Source organism: Talpa europaea (genome assembly GCF_964194135.1).
Source record: "Talpa europaea genome assembly, chromosome: 9".
Lineage (NCBI taxonomy): Eukaryota > Metazoa > Chordata > Mammalia > Eulipotyphla > Talpidae > Talpa > Talpa europaea.
Window position 1 is genome coordinate 109,595,598 of NC_140076.1, and position 21,562 is coordinate 109,617,159.

The 21,562-nt window shown below is 55.1% G+C and overlaps 1 protein-coding gene across 6 annotated transcripts in view; it reads right to left on the minus strand.

The window, feature by feature from the left end:
- SYT6 (synaptotagmin 6) overlaps nt 1-21,562 on the minus strand; it is a gene marked incomplete at both ends in the record, with an annotated part of 56,365 nt that overhangs the window by 4,035 nt on the left and 30,768 nt on the right. For 3 of the 6 annotated variants that reach the window (XM_084242673.1, XM_084242677.1, XM_084242674.1), the window contains 3 exons: nt 1,102-1,252; nt 3,430-3,601; nt 8,211-8,331. In XM_084242673.1, coding sequence (XP_084098799.1) covers nt 1,102-1,252; nt 3,430-3,601; nt 8,211-8,331 — 444 coding nt within the window. Of the gene's footprint in view, nt 1-681; nt 1,253-3,429; nt 3,602-8,210; nt 8,332-21,562 lie in introns of those variants that run through there. The other 3 variants (XM_084242676.1, XM_084242675.1, XM_084242672.1) reach the window with 2 other exon arrangements.

The following is a 21,562-nucleotide window of genomic DNA, read 5'->3' on the forward strand; positions in this document are numbered from 1 at the left end:
AGGCATCTGTCTCCTAAGGGATCCCCTGCATCCAGTCCCCTCAGCCCTGTTCTCCTGAGATCTCTCTCCCGGTGGAAGTGGGTAGAGGTGGTTTGTCCACCGTGAGAAGGAGCGGGGGTCCGGCAGGCCGTCTAGATTGCTGCCCCACGTTTTCTGGATGGCAGGGCATGGGGAGGAGATGTTTGTTTTAAAGGCATCTCTGCTTTTAAGTTTGGGGACTCTGTGGTGGAAGGGATCGAGTTTTATTTTTTTACTAGTACATTTTCCAATTTTATACAGACTTCCTAAGCTTGACCCCTATTAGGATGAGTGAATCACCTCACTTTCTAGGAGAAGTGTTGGGTTATGAAATATTCAACATGAAGTTTGAAGTTTGCCTGGTCAACATCCCAGCTCCTTTGAGAAAAAGTGGGACTGGGACCACCCATGTGGTCAATGGCAGGCTCTGCAGTTGGAGGGGGCCGAGGGCGTGGGGCGGGCCGGAAGGGACGGGACGTTTTCTTTGCAGTTCTGAGAGAAATGACTGACTTGGGATGATACAGGAAGTGACAGGGGCTGAGACTGGGGCCCCAGCCTCCAGACTCCCAGGCCTTCACTCCTCCGGGAGCACCTGCCAGAAAGCGTGACACCTTCTCCAACAAAGGTGGGGACCAGCATTCTCGGGGGAGGCCTTGTTCCGAGATCGCCACGTAGGCAGTGAGCACTTTCCCAGAACTGCTGGCTGTGCACTCAGGGAACTGACTGCTTAACAGGGGCAGAATTTGCTGCCAACGTCTTATCTCACCCCTGTGGGGCTGTCTCCTAAAGGACTGACTTGGCCCAGGGGCTTTGTGAAAGCCTTCCGGGCCTGGCACTGTGGAGCTGCTGGGAAGGCTTCCTCCAAGCTTTTGTTTTCCATTTAGAACTTGGTGTTGCTTTCAGAGGCTTTTTGTCAGCTAGCTGCCTGCCATCCTTCTCCACGACCTCCACACTGTGGGAGAAGCCCCCAGGCGCCACCTCAGAAGGACCCGCCAAAGCTGGGGGCTTGCAGCCGCCAACTGCCATTCTCCAGCCCACGCCGCCATGCAGCACACATGCCAAGGCAAGCACGACCTCACCCACCTCTTTGAAGGATTTCTTTACCTCCACCAAGGAGTGCCAGTGTGCGATGGGCTTCCGTGGGTATGCCAGCATCTCGTTCCAGTGGTCCCTGCCCAGGCCTTCGGCGTTGATCCCCACACGACACACTCCTATGATCTCATTGTGGCCCACTCTGCGGGAGACACGAGGCCCCGGCACTGGCACCAGCACACCCTCAGAGAGGGCACTCAGGGCCTCGTCACTGGCACCAGCACACCCTCAGAGAGGGTGCTCAGGGGTCCCAGACTCTGCGGCAGGTCTGAGAGTGCTAAACTCTGGAAAGAGATGCCTGGCAGGTCCTCAGGTTGCCAGAGGCAGTGAAGCTTCGCCCAGCCTTCTTGGGTGAGTGTTGGACACAGACAGAGGAGCAAAGGCTTATAAACTTGTTTAGAATTTGAGGAAATGGTGGGCAGATGGCCTGACTTTAGGAAGGGGGAGAGTTTAAGTGTGTTTCCTTCCGTGACTCAGCGAGCATCACATCCCAGCTTGAGATGTGAGCATTTGGAAATAAATCACCCTGTTATGAGTACCATTCCTCCCTGCGCCCAGTGGCTGGGATGTGATTTATCCACTCAGTAAGAACATCAGTCATCACTCAAATATGTTCACCGAGCTCCTACTACTGCCGAGAGATGTGTTAGAAATCCGGGACTGAGGCTTTACTGCATGGTTTCTTTCTCCTCCAGCTCAAGGGACAACTGGAGAAAAGAACTTCCACTGACTGGAGTAGTTGGAAGGTGCTTTTGGGCCTGGATTGGAAGAGCAGGGTTTGGATAATTAGAAGACAAGAAAGGAAGTAGAGGGCCTCCTCCGGTGGCGCAGCAGTTGAGCGGTGGGCTGTGAAGCTGCCTGCAGCCTCTGCAGCGCCGGTTCGATCCCCGGCTGCCAGCGAGAGTCCCACATGGCGCGACAGACCCCTCCTGCCGCGTCCGCTGCTCCCCTCAGCAGTGTATTTCGCCCGGTCTGCCTCTTCTGCTCCCTGCTCTGGTGAATTCCTTCACCCTCCCGCACTTCTGACTTTACCCAGTGCTTGTATAAATAAATGAATAAAATCTTTAAGAAAAAGGATACATTTTTAAAAAAGAAAGAAAGAAAGAAAGTAGAAATGAAGTCAGATGGATATGCTGGGTCCCGATTACGGAATATCTTGAGCATCTGGGGGAGAGCCTAGTGTAGGGTAAGTGAAAAAGCATCAGGCTTTTCTGCCCTCCCGCCATCAGGATAGAGGATGATCCTTGCGGCCTGAATGCATGCCTGATGGCGGGCACCTGGAGTAGGGTGTGGGCATAGGTAGATGGGATTCACCTGGGCTAAGGCTGGGCTTATAAGGGCAGCGTCATGGGGATGCTGGAAGAGCAGAATGAACGGAAGAGCAGAGAGCAGAACGAGAGTGAAAGAGAGACCAAAAGAGGCCTGCCAGCCTCCCGGCCCCCCGGCACCCCTGCCTGCTGTGTACCCAGTAAAATCCCAATAAAAGCCTGAAAAGCCACTGACAGCTCCAGGACACCTCCTTTACTCCATCTGCTCGGGTCATAGAGATCCTGCCCTGTGGCCTTCCTGCTACTACACCTGGACAATAGAAGCTGCGGATGGTTCTAGAGAGCAAGTCCAGGCCTTTGGGAAAGTGTGTCTTTGGTGTATCAGCTGGACTGAGGCAGGGGGTGATGAAGACAAGAGCCAGCTAGGAGGCTGCATCCACCATAAAGGATAGTGGCAGCAGCAGCAGAAGTGGAGAGAACAGGGAAGGATTTTAAAGGACAGGTGGTGGGGCCTCCCAAGGGGTTAAGCACAGTGCTATGAAGGTATCCGCAGCGTCTGTAGCACAAGTTCGATACCTGGCTGGCCAGGGAGCCACCCACATGGCCCAGCAGACCTCTCCTGTCTCACCCGCTGCTCCCCTCAGCAGTGAATTTCAGTCAGTCTGTCTGTTCTGCTCCCCACTCTGTCGCTGGTGAATCCTCTCACCCCCACACCTCTGGCCTGTACCCCAGTTCTTGCATGCATAAATAAATCTTTAAAAAAATAATAAAGGACAGGTGGTGCCTTGGTGCCAAGTAGAGGAGCAGGAATAGGCAGGAGTGAACTCAGGGAAACTGACATCCCCTGATAGAGATGGGTCAGCTGGGAAGCAAAGCTTGACTCTTTGCCTGGGGGACACACACTCCTCCTCAAACCCCTGTATCCTTCTTAGGTGGAGGTAGAGTTGAGACTTCTGGACCCCTGAGCCTTGCACCACAAGGTCCCAGATCTAGAAGCTGCAAGGAGAGGGGGTGAGGGCAGGGAATGTGTCCCTCTGGGACCCGGACGTACCGGTCGTAATCCATGACCGAGATGAGCAGGCTGACTTGGTCCATGTTCTCCGGGGGGATGTCAAAGATGATGGCCTCGTTGTAGACCGGATTGAGTGTGTTCTTCTTTATGGTTGTTTTTTTCTTCTTCAGTCTTCGCCCGTCACAGAGCAGGGACACTTTGACATATGGATCTGTGCCAACGGGGGTGAGAGGAGGGAGCGAAGCTTGTTAAACAGATGTCCTCGCACATTATTTGCAGCGTGGGGATGGAAACCCTAGACCTGCTGCTGCTCATCAGATGGTATCAGTGGGTTGTTCCAATAATTAAAACACCTTGTATTTATGTAGCACACCTGTCTCTGAGGACGCTCTGTGCTTAATAAACACAGAGTCTTTAGAGACCTCGGGATTCTTGGGAGAGCGCTTAATGGACTTCCACTAATAGGGAAGCTGGCCCCCCATCATTCAAGACACCTGCCCAAGGCTGGGCGGCTCACGGCCCGAAGCTCAGCTCCGCGAGGGCTGCCTCGCTCCAGAGGGCGGTGAAGCTGAACAAGACACTCTATTTCTTTCACCTACTTGGAGTCCTTTTCTCTGGGATTTGTCGGCACGATTAACCAAAGGATAAGGGGGTAAAAATAGAACTCCATAATGCCCGAGGAGTGGCCATGTGTCAGAGCAATGAGCAGCGCCAATCACAATGGCTGTGCCCTCCCCACCTGACAGTGTCCTCCCCACAAGCGCGTCCATCCAGCACCCAAGGGGGAGCAGGGGCCCCTGGGGAGCCCTTTCCGGCACACTGCTGGGCGGCGGGGGAGGCGGAGGGGAGCGAGGCAGGGTCCGAAGATTCAGGGCAGCTGGTTGACATTTCGCTTCTCAGCGGGGTCTTGGACGTGCTCCACGCGTGAGATGTCTGCACTCAGCGACCAAGGGCCTCCCATCCTCGCTGCTTCTTTAGTGTTGGGAGTGGGTATTTCGTGGTCATCTTTCTACCCTGGAATTTTCTACTCACCCACGGGAGGTGACACCTATTGTGTCTCCTCCTCGCACAGGTGTCTTGGTCACATCTTAATTGTTATTTATGCCGCACAGTTCGAGAAACAGGAGGGCCACTCATGGCTAATAACAGCTTGGGAGACAGGGGTGTGCGGAGACACCTTCTTGGCCAGAAGCCAGGGCTCGTGTGGCTCTGCCAGGAGGCGCTGGCCCAAGCAGCCACTCCCGCTCTCTGGCTCAGGCGTGGGCTCCCAAGCACCCCTAGGCCGTCACGCTCCCTGGGCATCGTTGGGGTGCAGGCGAGGCATAGGGCTTAGGGGAAGTTAGATCTGTGACACCTAACCAGAAACTCCATGCCTGGTAGGTGTTTTGTGGAGACCTAAAAGAGCCATTACTAACCATGTGACAATGGTGGCGACACCTTACCGCGGGGACACTCAGGTTTACAGGGGAGGCATGGAGGCAGGGGGTGCTTCATCAACCCGCTGTCTCTGACTGTCTACTTAAATGGACCCTCTCTCAGGGGGATTTTCTCAGGAGAGAGTTCTGAGCACAGCCCTAGGCCGGCTTCCTGCAGCTCCAGCCCCTGCACATGCGCCTAGAGCAGTGCCCAGCTCTGCGCAGAGAGGGGGCAGAGCCAGCTCCAAGGCTCATCATTTAGGTGGCAACTTCTGAACTCCTTCAGGGTAGACTTTGCCCTGGAAAGAGTCCCCAGGCTTGCGGCTGCTCAAGGACTCCCTCGTCCCCTGCCATCCCTGCTTCCATCCATGCGCACAGCAGACCAGATTTCTACGTCACTGGGTTTGGGAAACTATAGCAGAGCCACCTGCCTCCTCAACTACCAGGCCTCATTACTGACTGAGGGATTCTCAGCTTCCTTCCCCAACTGTTTGCCCCTATGAGGCATATCCAGCCTTTAAAGCTCAGTAATATGTTCCTCACCAGAACCAATGAGCTCACCAGCATCCCAGAGGCTAAGCAAATAGGTGACCATTTTCTAGGGTTCCCCAGGCAGAAGTTTGTGGCTTCCAGTGGAAAGCTGGTTCCAGATGACCTTTGCTCTCTAACAGCCTCTTCTCAGAAGGGAGACCAAGACCAGCAATGTCTTTCAGCCTGACAGTCATAACCCAGCACGGAGTATGTGCCAGGTACAGTGCATACGTCACATCATTTAAACTGCACATATTTATCACCCTCCTCATTTTATAGATTAGGGAAACTGAGGTTCAGAGGGTTTAAGAAACTCACCTGAGATTTGAGCTCAGGTCTGTCTGGCTCCAAAGTTCACATTTGTAACCACACTGGAAGCAGTACAGGCCAGCTACAGAGATAAGGGGGTTGCTCTCTCCCCACAAATTTGTGGCTTACTGTCCTTATTTTGTATGATTTATTTATTCTTTTGTATTATTTTTATTGTCCTGGCACCAACAGATAAGCTTAGAGAATTGATTTACCAGAAGTTTAGACTGAGTTGCCTGGGAAGATATTGGTATTAGTTCGAGGTCCTATGAGTCAAGAACAGGCCATTCATAAACTCCATTCACTTTCTAGTCTATTCGAACATCAAAACAGTCTGAGCTGAAGACAACCTCAAGGTCAATCTCAAAAATGTAGGTTGACAGGCCCCTGGCACGTTTGTCCTCACTGCGTCACCCTGCCAAGTTTCCTCATCCCAGCAGTGTATGCGTTCCTCCATCCATACCCCATCCGTTCATGCGCCATTTACACATACTGATTCACTGTTTATTGCGTCCCAAGCACTGGTGCAGACACTTGCTTATATGAGTAAACAAAGGAGACAGAAACCCCCAATGAAAAGGGCTCCCTGAATATTCAGAATCAAGCTGAGATTTAATACCAGATTCCAAGCCCAGGCAGAAAACAGAGGCAATTGCAAGAGGGAGGTTAGAACTTAGCAAAAGCAAAATCCCTCACCCCCAAACCTCTGATGTGGAGCTGCCCTGATGGTCCCCCCACCCCCCACCATGGCGTCCCCATAAGCCTCTCTCCGGCATGTCAATATAATTATAAAGGAGAAGAGAGTGTGGGGACTTGGGCAGCCAAATCCTATTTCCCTCAGCATCCTGGAGAGTCCTCAGTGAATTTCCGTCCCTAGCACACACTTATTTTGATATTAAAATTAAATCTATATTGGCTGTATTTTTGAAGGAAGCTGACTTTGCTGCGGCCTAGGAGCTTTGCACACTCGAAAGGGGTTTTTTAAGCTCTTCACCACATTCAGAAGATTCCACAGAAGGAGACATATGAAGGTGGGTGCTATGGGGAGGACTTTTGGCCTGGAAATTGTGAGCTGCAGAGACCGTGGGGGCCAGGAGCAGAGATAAAGCTGCAGCAAATCAACATCTCCACACAAATTTCCCCTGAAACCTCATTTCTACATCTGCGTCAGGTTACCCCCCCCCCCCGCCCCCGGGGCCCAGATGTTTTCGACTTCATGGTCACCTCTTTATGGTGACTGTGATTATACTTCGGAGTTTTCCAGGAAGTAAATAATGGATAAAGGAAAAATCTTCCATCTACTCCCATCCAAATTCAGAGGCACCTCCGGAGTAGTTGAGGCTGGTGATCTGAATCATCAGAAGTGCCTCCTGGGCGGGGTGGGGGTGGGGCGCCAGAGGAACATCAGGGCTGTGCCTACATTTGCTGCTCTGAGCACAGCCCAAACTGTCTGCGCCTCCTCTTTGGGAGGCTTCACCCCATTTCACTTCTCGGGCTAATTTGAGCCGACAGGGGGAAGGAGGCTCTAGGGACCTAAGCTCCTCCTCTGCTATTTCAAAACTCAGCTAACTTCTCCCACAATGACTTGCAGAATCGTGGCAAAGGATCGACCCTCTGACACCAGGTCCAGCCTGCAGGCTCTGCCACTGCCCCCAAGCCAGCATTTCCTTGGTGGCTAGAATAGGACTGGACAAGGACTTAATCTCTCCTCCTTACACGTGCAACCCTGCAGGAACAGACTGAGGTTGAAGCCCTGGGAAAAGCTCAAGGTCAAATGCACTTTGTTTTTGGTGACCTCGCTCCTTGGACTCAGTCTGCAGGGCTGCCGCAGGGCAGTGTGGTCCTACAACAGGTACACCCTCCAACTTGACTTAACTCCTGCAAGTTATATAAGCTAGACAGATTTTTTTTTTCCTTAATTTTTTCCTTCTGTTTATTCACATCTGTTTCTCTCCCTCCTCTAAGAGAAAGAATGATAGTAATAGCTAACACGGACAGAACACATATTACACGCCTGGCACAATTCTAAGCATTTATATGAATGAACTTCACTGGCCCTTAAAGCACCAACCCATGTAAGACTTTTTTCAGATTTGAAACCAAAACATCTCACAGGAAGGAGGTGGCAGGAGTAGAATTCAAAGCCAGGCAATCTGCCTCCAGAAATGGTTTTCCTATTCTAAGAATACCTTGGGCCTCCCTAGTGGCTCAGCGGTTGAGCGCTGGGTTGCGAAGGAAGCTGCAGCACCGGTTCGATCCCCGGCTGCTCCCCGGCCACGGGAGGAGGGTCCCACATGGCGCACAGACCTCTCCTGCCGCCCGCTGCTCCCCTCAGCAGTGTACTTCGGTCCTTCTGCCTGCTCTGCTCCCCGCTCTGGCTCTGGTGAATTCTCTCACCCTCCCGCGCTTCTGACTGTACCCAGTGCTTGTATAAATAAATAAATATTAAAAAAAAAAAAAAAAAGAATACCAGCAATTCTGCCCCTTCTCTCCCAACATCTTTCCAAATCCCGATGTCTGGGCCACTGCACACCACACAGGAGGGCGCGTGGGCAGGACAGGTACCTGAATAGCCTGTGATGTCCATGGCCTTGAGGTTCCGGCATTTGATGACGGTGAGCGTGAGCCTGCCTGCTGTGGGCAGGTAGCAGAGCGAGAACATGATCTCTCCCAAATCCACGCTTTCCTGCAAGAAGCAGACAAGAGGGCAGATGAAGGGCCCGGAGCCCCCTGCAGCTATGTGGGGCCACTCGGGGGGTTCTTGGCGGCAGCGTGCCATGTCTTCAAGACCCAAGGGTCTTGCCTCCGTGCTGGGAGTAACTGGGCATGAAGACACCCACACCAATATTGCCTTTTCGGTAGAATCTGTCTTCTTCACTATTCCCTCTCAATTCTGCTCAGATTCTGCTGAGTCCTTGCCATCCTGGGCCCTTGGCTGCAGCCTCCTTACCACCCTGTTCAGTCACTGGCCCCCGTGACTGGCCCCCTGCTTGCTCTGTGGTCGTGACAGTGTCTTTACAAGACACACTCAGGTTATCAACTGCCCCCCTCCCAGAGACCTGCTTCCCGGCCTCTGCGCAGTCATTCTTTGTCAGCCCCTCTGCAGCATCCTCGCCCCTCTGGAACACACCCGGCTCTCAACCTCAGGACATGCTGCCGACCCAGGAGGAGCACGCCAGCCATCGTGTCCTTGTGCTGGGATATGGTCTGTTCTGCTCCTTCAAACACGAGCCAGCACTCAACACACACTTTGCAGCCTCTCCTGCCGCCAGAATCACCACTGTTGGGGATCCCTACCCCAGAGAGTTCCTGACAACAGGGAATAGGAGAACTGCGGAGGTGCCAAGCAAGCCTGCCTGTTTAATTATTTGATACCACGAAGCTTCCTCTTCCTGCTCGATGAGGGAGGATGCTCTTACTACAGACCCTCAGGCTCAGAGGCTGGCTGGTGCTGCTGAGGGCTGCAGGCCCTGGGCGGAGGGGAAGGCCAGGGTTTGCTCAGAGGGAGCCTCTGTTCGTTCATTCCTTCAGCGCATTCATTGAGCACCTGCTTTGCCAGGGGTTACTCTGGGTGCTGAAGATACATATAGACAAAAAGCCCTGCCCTCATGGGGCTTGCATATTGCCAGAGCAAAGCACCAGAAAAAAGGTAAATAAGCAAGTTAGATAGTAAAATGTTGAACAAAGGTCAGGCAGGAAAAGGAGCCAGGACACTTTCATAGGGAGGTTGTAGTTAGAAGTTTAGACAGATAGGCCAGGGGAGGTGTCCCTGGGGGGGGGGGGTGGCTTCTGAGAAAGAGGGCGACACCAAGGTGTTTGTCCCTTCTTCTTACAAAGAACCAGGCTGTACCGAGGACTCCCTACCTGGAGAAAAATGCAAGACCCCTCCCCGCACCGCGCGTCTGGACATGTAGTCCCAATGCCCCCCTCGAGGTGGCGCTGGTACCCCCTCTGGCTCTGGAAGTGTCTTCTCTGTTAGCCCCTCTCCCATGCTCAGTCCCAGCCCAGAGAAGCAGGTGGGTCTTGCCGCTCCCAGGAGAGTCTGACTGGGGCAGAGCGCACACCGCGCAGAAACAGCTACCCCGCCAGCACTCAGGACCCTGTGATTCCACAGAGCCAATGAGCCCCACCCCCACAATCCATTTCTACCTCTGAGGCTCAGCAACTCTGCGAGGCAGGGTTTATCCCCCCAGTGCTCAGAGGCAGGACTCGGTGCTGGAGCGCATGGGCAGCACAGAGGCCCAGCCTAGCTCCAGCTCTCAGGAGCACTGCCCTTCAGGCCCATCAAAGGGGCATCTCCAGGTCACCCTGGACCTCTGGCCTCAGATCACAGGGTCATCCATTTGTTCATTTGCTCACCTGTGCAAGAGGCACCTCACTTTGAGGAGCGTAGGCAGAGCCTTCAACATGCACACAGTCCAGTGGGGGTGCAGGTAGCCAGTTAAAAGAAGGTGCCAGGACCCCATCTCTCAGTGTCTGCTCTCTCCCTAGCCCCCCGTGTGCAGGGAGAGGCCTGGGCACGGCGTTATCAGGGCGACGGGCCTGCACATGGCAGGGATGTCAGCACGCACCGGGCTGAGCGTCCCATCCCGGACACAGGCACCAAGGGCAGGAGGACCCCAGCTCCTTCCCCTCCCTTAGAAGCCTCCAAGCGTCCATCCTGCCCAGCGCTCCAGAAAGCCTTTCAGACTTGGGAACATGGCAATGAGAACTGACTACTGCGAGCCTCCCATGGGCCAAGTCCTTTGCAAAATTGTCTCCGTGAGTGTCCCCACCGCCCAGGAGCGCTCTCACCCTGCCCTGAGCACGCAGGAGAAATGCGCTTTGTGCAGGTGAATCACTTGTCTGAGGCTGCAAGAGCGAGCGGCGCCCTGGCCCAGATGCCCGTGGATCACTGGCGCGCCTCTCCCACCCTCGCTGGCTCTGGAGTCAAGGCCCATCCTCTGAGCTTGCTCCTCGGACCCATTGGGTCCTGTCTCACCTCCCGCCCTGGCCACTTCTCTCCATGCTGACCCTCTGCTCCATAGAGCAGGTACATTTTTGGTCCCTTTTGCCAAAATGCCGCTTCCTCTTTGCTTGAATGCTCCGTAGAGCACAGGGCCACCTCCCACACAACCCTCCCCCTACCCCTGTTTCCAGCCTACAGAGAGCCACCCCCACCCCATGACCTGCCATCACTTTCTGCCCCAGAGCTGCTCACGGGCATTACCAGCCCCCAGGCCCTGAGCTGTGCTCCCACCAGCCGCAGTGACTGGAGAGCCCTTGGGGCAGGGCAGTGACTGGAGGGCCCTTGGGGCAGGACTCTGCCTCACCCCTACTTGTGCTCAGAGGAGTCCAACAGCACATGAGGGGAGCCACATGCATGCCGAGGAAAGGGTGATTACATTTTCCCCGGAAGAACCCTGGAAGGGTGACTTTCGGCATCAGAGTTATGTCAAGTTCTGACTCTGAGATGGAAGCTGGGGGCCCCTCAGGCCCCTCTGGGCAGAAAGAGCAAAAGGCGCCCCCGCCAGCAGCCCACGATGCAGAGCGGAGCTTTCAAAGGCAGTCGTGTTCGTGTGCAAGCCCAAGTTCCAGTGCTTGTGGACTTGGGAGACCTGCCTGGGGCCTGGGGGGATACTTCAGGGACTCCCAAGGCTGGCTCCCTCCAAGGCTCCCCTTCCAGCAGAGGCATAGTTCCTGATAGGACCAGGGCAGCTGGGGCAGGTCGGTGCTGGATCTGCAGCGTGCTGTGGAACTCCCACCCCACAGTGAACTTCACGCTGTATCAGTGGGTCCAGACAGCACAGGGAAGGGGCTAAGATCCTCCACGGCCTGGAGCCAGGAAGGAAGTGAGCCCAGTCCGGGGGCCTCCTGCTGAGCCACGCTAGGCCTGATGCGCTTTGACCGCTGCTGGCTCCGAGCATCAAGGAGGTTATTGCTCCCTGCACAGGCAACAGAGAACTGGGTTATTTGATAAAGGAGAATAAATAGGCTTATTCTGAGTAGTCGAGAGGCGGAAGCTAAGCAAACAGGCTTCTTTCAGCACCACCTCCCTCTCCCGAAAGCCAGACCCTGCTGGCCCCACAGGCAGGCTGCCAGGTCCCCTCCCTGCTCCAGCCTCTTTCCCAGGAGATTTCAGCCCGGATCCTGTGTGCCCTCCCAGCCTTTTATCCTCATTAGGCAAGTTTGAGACTTTGGCTTTAATAAAACCAGGGGCGAGCAGGGGCTGCGGAACAGCCGCACGTTATTGCTTTCATCTTCACCCCGGTACAGGAGGTGCCTGGGGGCTCCGGCCGGTAATGAGCTCCCCGGTGCTGGGGAGGTCACTGCTGTCTAGAAAGCAGCAGAAACCAACTCACCCCCTCCACCCCTCACCTAGAGGCTGAGAGTGTGGTCCCAGCCAGTAGCAGCTCTGCTAAAAGCCCTGGCCTATCTGGCAGGGAGTGGCCTGCTGTCTGGGGAGGGGGAGCAGACATGGTGGCTCCCAAAGAAATCTGTCCCAGAGTGTTCACCTGACCGTCGCTGCCCATAATAGTAGCGCTGGCTGCAGTACCCAGAAGCCGGGCAGAAGGTTCGTAAAGGCCCGTGCCTGGCATTGCATTGCTCTCTGCCCTCACCACAACGGCCCACTAAAGCACTTCTCTCTCCTTGATGCACCCACAGAGCCCTAGACATGGCAAGCCAGCTCCTCTCTGAGGGCTGCCCAGGAAGAGCAGTGAGCCCCAAGTCAGGAGACCCTGGTTTTTGTCCCTCAGCCACTAAGTAGCCCGAGACTTTGGGCATTTCATGTCTCTCAGCTCCGTTCTGCCAGGTGGAGCGCTGCACCAGACGGTGGCTCCTGCCTGCCATAAGACTCAAGCTGGAAGGCCTGTCATCAGCCGTCACCAGCTGAGAGGACCCAGGGCACTTAACTGGTGTCCGCTGCCCGCCTCAAGATCTAGCAATTTGATTTAAAATCAGAAGATTTGAGCCCCACTGCTCCCCCCCACCAATGTTCTGCTCTTCTCCAAGGCCACCTTCTTCCTTCTAAATGGGCACCGAGTGGCATCGAGAACCCTGCGTCCATCCAGGAAATCCAGACTGAGCGAAGCAGGAACACCCTTCCCCACATCTCAGAGAGCACTTCCAATCTCCTCATCACTAAGTGGCTTGTCTGAATCTCTCAGCACCAGCAGAGAAGCATCCGCTGTACTTTTAGGAGGGCCCCACGAGACCTAAAAGCATCTCTGAAGCAATGGGCAAGAAGTGCTGTTAAGTTGCCCTGGGCAGGGGCCTGCAAGAAGACCGGGTAGGTGCCAATTTGGCTCCAATGGGTAAAGAAACATCAGGTGAGCAAGTTTTCTCTGTAGGTCTGGGGCCTGGGGTTGGAGCTAGAGATGAGTCAGATGTGGACACTGGACACTCGGGGCTGGGCTGACCCCCTTAGTTTCTGCCCCATTGGACCACAGAGCTTTTCACAGCCCAAGCCAGGACCATAACTCACCACTTTCATTGACTGTGGGGATTATGATAAACTGTGTTCTCATTAGATCCTGGCCCTGGGAGCAGGATGGGAGCTGGTTTTACTCATTCTACCTCTCACACCCCGCCCAGGGACAGATGGATAGAAAGTGCTCAGTAAATTCTAGCTGATGAATGAATGGTTGAAAATACGGATGTGGGGGCCAAGGCCCAGCTCTGATATTTACAGGTGGTACAATCTAACCTTTCATAGTCTCAGTTTTCTTATCTATAAACGGGGCTAATAGCAGAAGCTACTGCTCAGCCTTGTTGCAAAGATTAAATAATTCGTGCCAAGTACAAAGCCTAATTCCTGGCATAGAGAAACCTCTCAGTCAGTGTGAGCTGTTGTTACAACTATTAGGGCTGTAATTATGATGATTATAAAGAGCTCAGGGTCTTGGGGTGGGGCCAGGGGTGAGGGGCATTGAAGTAAGTGATACCACTTGGCAGGATCAATGTTGAAAGAGGGGTGTGGACAAGATGTGAAGAGTAGAAGTGGGGCCTCCCTGATGACGCAAGGGGTTAAGCACCTCACTATGAAGCAATCTGCAGCCTCTGCAGCACGAGTTCGATCCCCAGCCAGCCAGGGAGCAACCCACATGCCGAGGCAGACCTCTCCTGTCTCGCCCCACTGCTCCCCTCAGCAGTGTACTTCAGTCAATCTGCCTGTTCTGTTCCCCACTCTGTCTCTGGTGAATCCTCTCTCCCACTGCATCTCTGGCCTGTACCCAGCTCCTGTATGACTAAATAAATAAATCTTTAAAAAAAAAAAAGTGAAGTGGGAATCAGAGGGGCCTTCCCGGAGGGGGCGGTATTTGATAGGGTGTGTGGAGGGGGAGTAAGAGGAGTTTGCTGGCAGAATAAAACAGCCCAGAGTTCCAAGCAGAGGGAGCAGCAGGCCCATAAAGACACAGAAGGAGGGGGCCTGGGAGGTTCCAAGTGGGGAGAAGGTGAGATGGGGAAGGGGCCTGAGGAGCAGCAGTAAGGGTGCGGCAGTGACCGCTCAGGGCTCATTCTTAGGCCTTTGCCCTTGACTAGGGTGGAGGAGACGGGGTCTCTGCTGTTGCCCTCTGTCCCCGCGTCCCAGGCAGCCAGTGTCACCCCCATTCAGATGCCGCTGCAGAGAGCAACTTCAGGTGTGCTGCTCTCTCTCGTGAGGCACCTACAGTTGTTCACCCATATGGGGAGACAGCAGTGATAACACAGACAAGGCCCCTGGTATTCTAGAAGAGGGAGACAAGTAAACGAAGGGAGAGCAAATGAGGCGTGAGTGAGCCAGGGGCCTGACGACGACGGTAGGGGCGCTGCACAGAGGCTGGGAAGGCTGCTCAGACCTAACGAGGTAGGAGGCGCCGGGGTACAGGGGAGGCCAGGGGAGCGTGGGGGACAGGGCCAGACCTCTTAAAAGCTGTTTGGGTTTTATTTCCTAAGAGAAGCTGGAGGGCCCAGAGGCCTGAGGAGGACAGAAGGCCAAGGCAGAGTAGAAGCCGGAGTTACCCCAGATTCCTGCCCTTCCGCAGTCAGTTCCTGGCTTAACTAGACTCTGTGCCCCCCTCCTCTCTGTGCCCCGATTTCCCAGTGGTTTGGCCGCTCTCATTGACTGAGTGTTGCTGAGGAACTTCCTGTCCTGAGAGCTCACCCACGTTCCAGCGCAGCATCTGCACAACACTCCACGAGACGGGGTTTTTATGATCTCCCTGGGGCCACGGGAGTACAGACAGGTTTTGTAAGTGGCCCAAGAACACCCAGCTGCTCAACGGCAGGGCTGGATACGAACCAGCGTAGCCAGGGAGGGGGCCACTGCCTCTCCACGACGCTCCCCTCCCCAGCCCCCCAGGATCCTCTGCACCTCAGCCTTCACCCTGCCCTTTCCGTGGCCTCCAGTAATCTCCCTCTACCTCTGACTGTTCTGGATTCTGCTGGTCCCTCCGGCCAGCTGTCCTGCTCCTTCCTCTTGGGTCGCCTCCCCTGCTCCTCGGGCTGACTTGGGGGTGTGCTTCCGTGGCCCCTGGGGCAGAAAGGTTCCAGGGCACGGGTTACAAATGCCTCGAAGCAAAAGCTGAGTCAAAACCAGTGGGATCCGGTGACCCACTGGGTGAGGAGGCCTCGGGACAGAAGAGCCAGACTGACACTGGGCCTGCCCCCGCGCCCCCAAGCCTGGCTCAGCACTCCTCCTCTGGGAGAGGCGCCCTTCCCTGGCGTGCAGAGAGGGGCTCCCGCTGTGAGCACCAGGCCAGGCTGATGAGGATTGGCTCCCGCTCCACGTCAGGCCCGGGTTTCCCAGGCTGGGGGCGGAGGCCAGGGGGGGGGGGGGGGTGGCTGGGGTGGCAGGGCGGGGCGCTGGAGGCGCACTAGGCTCCCTGCTGGGGGCCATCGCTCCTATTTGTTCCGAGTTCCAGCTTTTCTCTCCCGGGCTTTCTGCCCCAAGGGCTCTGCAGCGTCCTGAATAACGGATCCAGCAGAATGGAGCCGCTTTAAACAAACTCCATGCGTCTGGGTGGACAGGACAGGCCCAGAGACCCCTCAGCCCCCGCGAGCGCCAGAGGAAGTGGGTGTCATCCTCTGGCTGGCCATAAGCCAGCCTTGGTCCTGGGGGGATCCTTGAGCAGCGAGAGCACACTGGCGGGAAACTAATGCTTCTCTACCCGAGCATCTCCCGGCATCTTCGGGGAAACAGATGGTTTTATTTAGAAAACCTTCCTCAACCCTCCTTCATGAACCTGCCCTTGAAAAGAGGTTTCGTGTTTCACGGCACCATTACTTGGGGCAAAGATCTGTGAGTCAGAGTCACACTGGGAGGGGCAGATCCCTTCCTAGCGACTTTTTTCAAAGGTGGGCGGAGAGGGAGGGGGCTCAGAGGGGGCAGGAGGAGCTGGAGGGGAGTAGAGTTCAGGGAAGTTCTAGAAGAAGTAGAGGCCATGCCTGGTCAAGCACAGGGGCTCTTGTCCACGAGAAGGGGGCCCGAGGACCCACCACAGCCCTGGTCCTTCCGATGGCAGCTTCGTTAGTGACATGGAGGAGTAAGTGACATTAATGAAGTTTAACCATGAAAACCCGTCTTCATTCTTGCCTCGGCTGTCCCGGGGCGTGGCTGGCAAGGAGCTGTCTTTGACTGCCCGGGGAGAGGGCAGGAATCTGGGGGATCCTTGAGCATCTCTTCCCTGCACAGGCTGTGGCAGCAAGTGTTCTCAGCAAGGGGAAGAGCTCTGGTCCCTGTGTGTGGGGGGGGGGGGTCCTCTGGGGCAGCTGAGACATTTCCACCAGCAGGTTCCCCAGGGGACGCCAACCAGACTGGGTTGGGCTGTCAGTCAAGGGCACATGCTTGAAGCGGCAGTGGCTTCCCCTCTGCCACTGTGCTGACCTGAAGGCTGGATCTTCACCACCTCCTGTGCTACACCCCCCAGAATCTCGTGGGCTTGCTGGGGTGAGGCTGCTCTCTGAAGAGCTTTTCACAGCCTTTCTCAGAGCTGACCAGTCTGCTCCGGGAACACCCGCTTCCTCCTGTTCTTTCACCCTCCAGCTGCCTCCCGGCCTCTGCTGGCTCCTCCTCCCAGCCTGGTCTCTGAACAGCGGCGCACATGGGACTCAGGTCTGTGCCCGCTTCTCGCCTGGCTCATGCAGAACATCATTGCCCGTCTCCATGCTTGTGGCCCCCGAATTCATGGCCCCTCCAACAGCCTCCCCTCTAGACTCCGGACTCAGACACCCATCAGGACCTCTCCATGTCTCCCAGAAATCTAACCCTCCGATCTTCCACTCAACACTCTCTTGTTTTCCCTGAACCCCACCCACCCAGTGGGCCAAGCCAGAACGGAGACATCACCATTGCTACGTGCCTTCCCCTCTCTCTTGGCTGGGGAGCCCAGAACTATTGCCTTGTCGAATTAAAGGACATAATCAGGCACACACAATCTGGCCAGGATTTTGACGTTTCTTCCCTTTCTTTTAACTTACTTATTTGGGGATCCAAGGCGCCGTCAAGCAGGGAGAAGGGGATTTACAGACATGGCACATCCACTAGTTTGTGGAGCCCATGCTGGGTACTTAACTTACTTAATTCATTTCACCCACAACGCTGCTCCGAGGAACCCATAATTATTGCCTGGTTGGGTTTCCCAGAGCTTACGTAGATGCCTCCTGTCTCAGGATGGTGCAGCAAATCAGACCCGGGGGCTGGGGTCTGCTATCTCCAAAGAACTTGCTCCTTCCGCTCTCCTACCCCACTCCCCTGAAATTGGTCTCACTCCAACTCTCGCCCCCCCCCCCACCTTCCACCCCTGGTTATTGAGGACCAGGTGTGCTGAGGACTCACGTGGGTTCTGAAGCTGAAATTTCTTGGTGTTCTAGAAGCAAGAAGTAGTAGAGAAGAAAGCTCTGGGACCAAGTATTTATATCCCTCTGCTTCCTCTTGAAAGGAGACACTACTGGCGTCTGGGGACGCGTCCCCTGCTTACTTAAACTAACTTGTGCTGGCACCCCACACTCGCCTGTCCATTGTCATTGTCACGTCTCATGAATTACTAAGCTGCTTGTAGGAGACAGTCAGGAGAGCAGAAAGCTGGGCCAGCAGGGACAGAACCCTGAGCCAGGAGCTCCTGTCTCTCCATGCAGCAGCTGGCACAAGGACTCAGGGTTTTCTCCGCGAGGATCATCCCCACTGAGATTTTCAGGGGTGCACCCAGCAGGTCTGGGCGGAGGAAACCCATCAGGAAAGAAGGTTTGGGCAGGAGATGTATTTCTTGAGCTCTCTGGCAGAGTGAGAGCTGTTGTACTCCTGTTTATTTTCTTGCTTCCTCGTGTCTGGAGGTGGGGTGAGTCCCTGTGGACATCCTGGGTGGAGGTGTCCGATCTCAGGGTTCATTTCCTTGGTGCGGGATCTTTGCGATTGGAGCAATGCAGCTCCCATCACATATCACTGGGCAGCAAGAGCCCACAGGGACAGGTCAGCTCCTCCAGTCCTGCCTTCCAAGGCCGTGCCGCCCACGCACTCCTGCCTTCCGCCCACTCCTCCACCACTTCCTCACCACACAGACTTGGTGCCTGCAAAGAATGAAGCCTGTGTGCATTTTTACTCCAGCCTCCCTTCTCCAAAGCTGAGAAATTTGGTTTCCTTGATTTTCTAAGTTTTGGGCACATTGGCAGTCCCCATGCAGACTACAATAGGCATCCGCAGAGAATTCTTGACCGGGGGTCCGTTGGGAAGCAGGGGTCTTGGCTCTTATTCGACCAGAGGAGAGGGATTGTGAGTTTGCTACAAGGGGCTCAGCATCAACTGCCCAACGGCGCATGCATTCCAGAACGGGGGTCTCAGACCCTGCTCTCCAGCTGTGTTACCGCGAATGTCATGGAACCTTCTCTGGCAGTGAGAATCCGCCCCGCTTGAGGTGGTTCCCTCCCAGGCGGTTGTTCTAAGCCCCCTGATTTAGAGGGTCAGGAGAGGAGGAAGCCACAAGGAGGACTGCTGGCTGCTAGGAGAAAAATCCAGCTTCACCAGCAGCCAGTACACATCTGCTTGTAAACCTCTCATTCTCCTGCTGTTTTGGGGCGGGAGGGGCCCCTGCACCCCTGGGTGCGCTGCCCAAAGCTCACGTGGTCTCTCAGCGGCCAATGGCCCCTGAGGATGTCTGAATCAGCAAGAGGGGAAGGAAGGGGCAGCTGCCTGGGTGTGTCCTGGGTGAGGGACGTCTCCCAGCTCGGCTTTCAGAGAAGCCCATGGAAGCTGGGAGGGCTGTGAGCTGTGCCCCTTTCTCCCTCCCAGCCCTGAACTTCCCCACCCACTGGCGCCTCCAACAAGTGGGGTTAAGGAGGCCACCTTGTGGGGTTTGCCAGGCCCCAAGCTCCTACACAAGTGTGCCCAGCAGAAGAATAAACTTAGCAGTGACATTAAACTTAGAGCCAGGAGGTCTGGTTCAAACAGCAGCTCTGCGACTACCCAGAAGTGTCCGGAGCAAGTTTCTGTCCTCCCTGAGCTGCAGCTTCCTCAGCTATAAAATGCAAGCAGATGCCCTTGTCTCTCATCCATGAACCGGGGTTCACCATGGAGAGAAGTGAATGTGTGCGCTTGAGCAACTTGCTTGGTGTCAAATGCAGACCAGGTGGTCACACATTTCCGCATAGGTCCAGGCCCCTACCTGCTTTGTCCTGCTGTGGCGCTGAGGCCAGCAGCCACTGGGGGTGTTATCACTCCTCCCCAGCTGCAACCTGCCACGGGACCCCAGGAAGGAAAAGCCAGTGGTGGGAAAGGATGGTGGGCAGGCAGGAGCATGGCCTTAAAGATGCCTAAGGAGGCACAGAGTTCTGTGCTGGGAGGTTGCTCCAAACCAGGCTCCGGGCTCCCTTCCCCCTCTGCTCACCCAAGAACATGATGATGAAACACCAAATTAGCTCCATTATTGTAACTCCTCCAAAAATTATAGGCCGCCTGTTCTGCCAGAGCCAGCTAATGTCTCCCACTGGTGAGCAGGTGACACTAATGGTAATTTCCTCCCCTCCAGGCACTAAGTGCAGAGTGGCAGAAACTGAGTGAGGCTTGGGCTGGGAGGCAGCCTTAGGGGTGGGGAGCAGAGGGATCAGAGACCCAGGATGTAGCAGGCCTACTCCCGTGGCAGCAGCAGCAAGTGGCCGGAGGAGCCTTGCGCCCTGGTTCTAGCGCCTTCTTTTCCTCTCCTAAAGCAACTGCCTCTCAGCACTAGATGAGCCAGCACAACCCCCAGAACAACCCCCAGGAAGAGCCCCACCTGTCCTGCAGGCCAGGTCAAACCCCATGGCCTCACCACAGGCTTAACCCTCAGGCTGGCACCCCAAGGATTGTGCCATAGCTGATGCCTATGCCTTGTGGGGGCAGGGCCAGCTGCTCCCTGCAGCTCCCTATTTCCCAAGCTCCTTCCCCAAGTCGCTGCCAGCTTTTCCTGCCCTCCCACATGCAGCCAGCACTTCCTCTGTCACCTCTTCCCCCTCTCCCGCCCCATCGCCTCTCCTCCCAGCAGACAGCCACCTCCTTTCCGTGTCAGCTGAGGCCGCTCTTCCTCAAAGGGGTGGGCCCCACTTGGAGTGGAAACAGCTCTTTCCAGGCCCCTTCCTGCCAGGTTAGGCAGATCACAAGTTCTAGGAAATGGGATGGCCCTGGTAAACCCAGGTTCACTGTCATCCACACACACCACTATTCTGCAAAGCTGGCCCAGCCACCCACGTCCCAGAAACCAGAGACCTGGTCCCCTGACTCTGTAAAGAATTCCTGACTGAGCAGCTTCTACAGCTAGTTTCAGAGCAAAGCCTTCTCTGTGACAGCCAGCGTTAACTCCAGGGCCCATAGATATTGCAAGGGTCACCTCTCGTTTTACAAATCAGAAGCCGAGGCTTCGAAAGGCCGTGCGGCCAGCGGTCATAGATGGAGCTTCCGGACCCTTTTCTTTGACTTTCCAATTTTATTCCAAGTTTAAATCGAGCACCTACTAGAAGCAAAGCCAGGCTCAAGGGCCACAGGGAACACATACACAAGGCCGAGCGGCAGCAGCGCAAAGTCGAGAGTCCTGGACTCCAGCGTTGATTACACGGAGAACCTTCGAGATACTACTCCAGCGAGTACTTGCTGAGCCTGGGCTGAGAGCCCTGTTTATGGAGCGGGATTATTCACACCCACATTTCATAGAGGAGGAAGCAAGCAGAGATATTAACCAGCCCACTTTGCTAAAGGAGGAGGTGTGGTTCGAACCCATGGAGCCAGAGCCAAAGGGCTAAGCTCCTAACCAAGTCCAGCCAGCTGGGCTGAAGGTCACCATGGAGCCACGTTCATGTGCGCGGGCCAATGTCCTGGCTTGCCCTCAAGCGTGCCGCGCTCCGGGCAGGTAGTATATTACTCTGCTTTGTGTCTGTCCTCCTGGCTACAGACTTCATAAACCTTTTTAAAAGAACCTCACTCTTTATCACCATGGACCAAGAACCTAGGGCTTAGGACTACCCACTCCACAGATGAAGAAACTCAGGCTCAGGGGTGTTAACAAGCTTCAGAATCAAAGACCAGCTCTGAGCTGCCCCCATGCTCCTAAGCGTAGCACTTTCTCTGGGTGATGCTGGGTTGAAAATTCCCTCCTGCCAAAGGGCCAGGTGTCTGGCTTCCTCCAGTCTGTGTGTAGTCGCTTCTGAACATGGCAACTCCATTTCCCTGGGCGTATAGCTGCGAGAGTGTTTGAAGTCAAGTGTGTGGGCCGCTCTGGTCGAGCTGGGACCTCGGGGCACACCTGTGGGAGGCGGCCTCTGAACCCTACTTGACTTTCCTGTATCCTTTTGCTATGTGTGTGATGCTTTAAACTTATTTTTGATCATGTGGCAGGTCTGAGGAGCAAGCTAAGTCCTTTTGGAAGTAACACAACGTGACAGGCAAAAACAAATGAAAGTTTTTATTACTTGCTGTGCAACCTTCAGACAAGTCACTC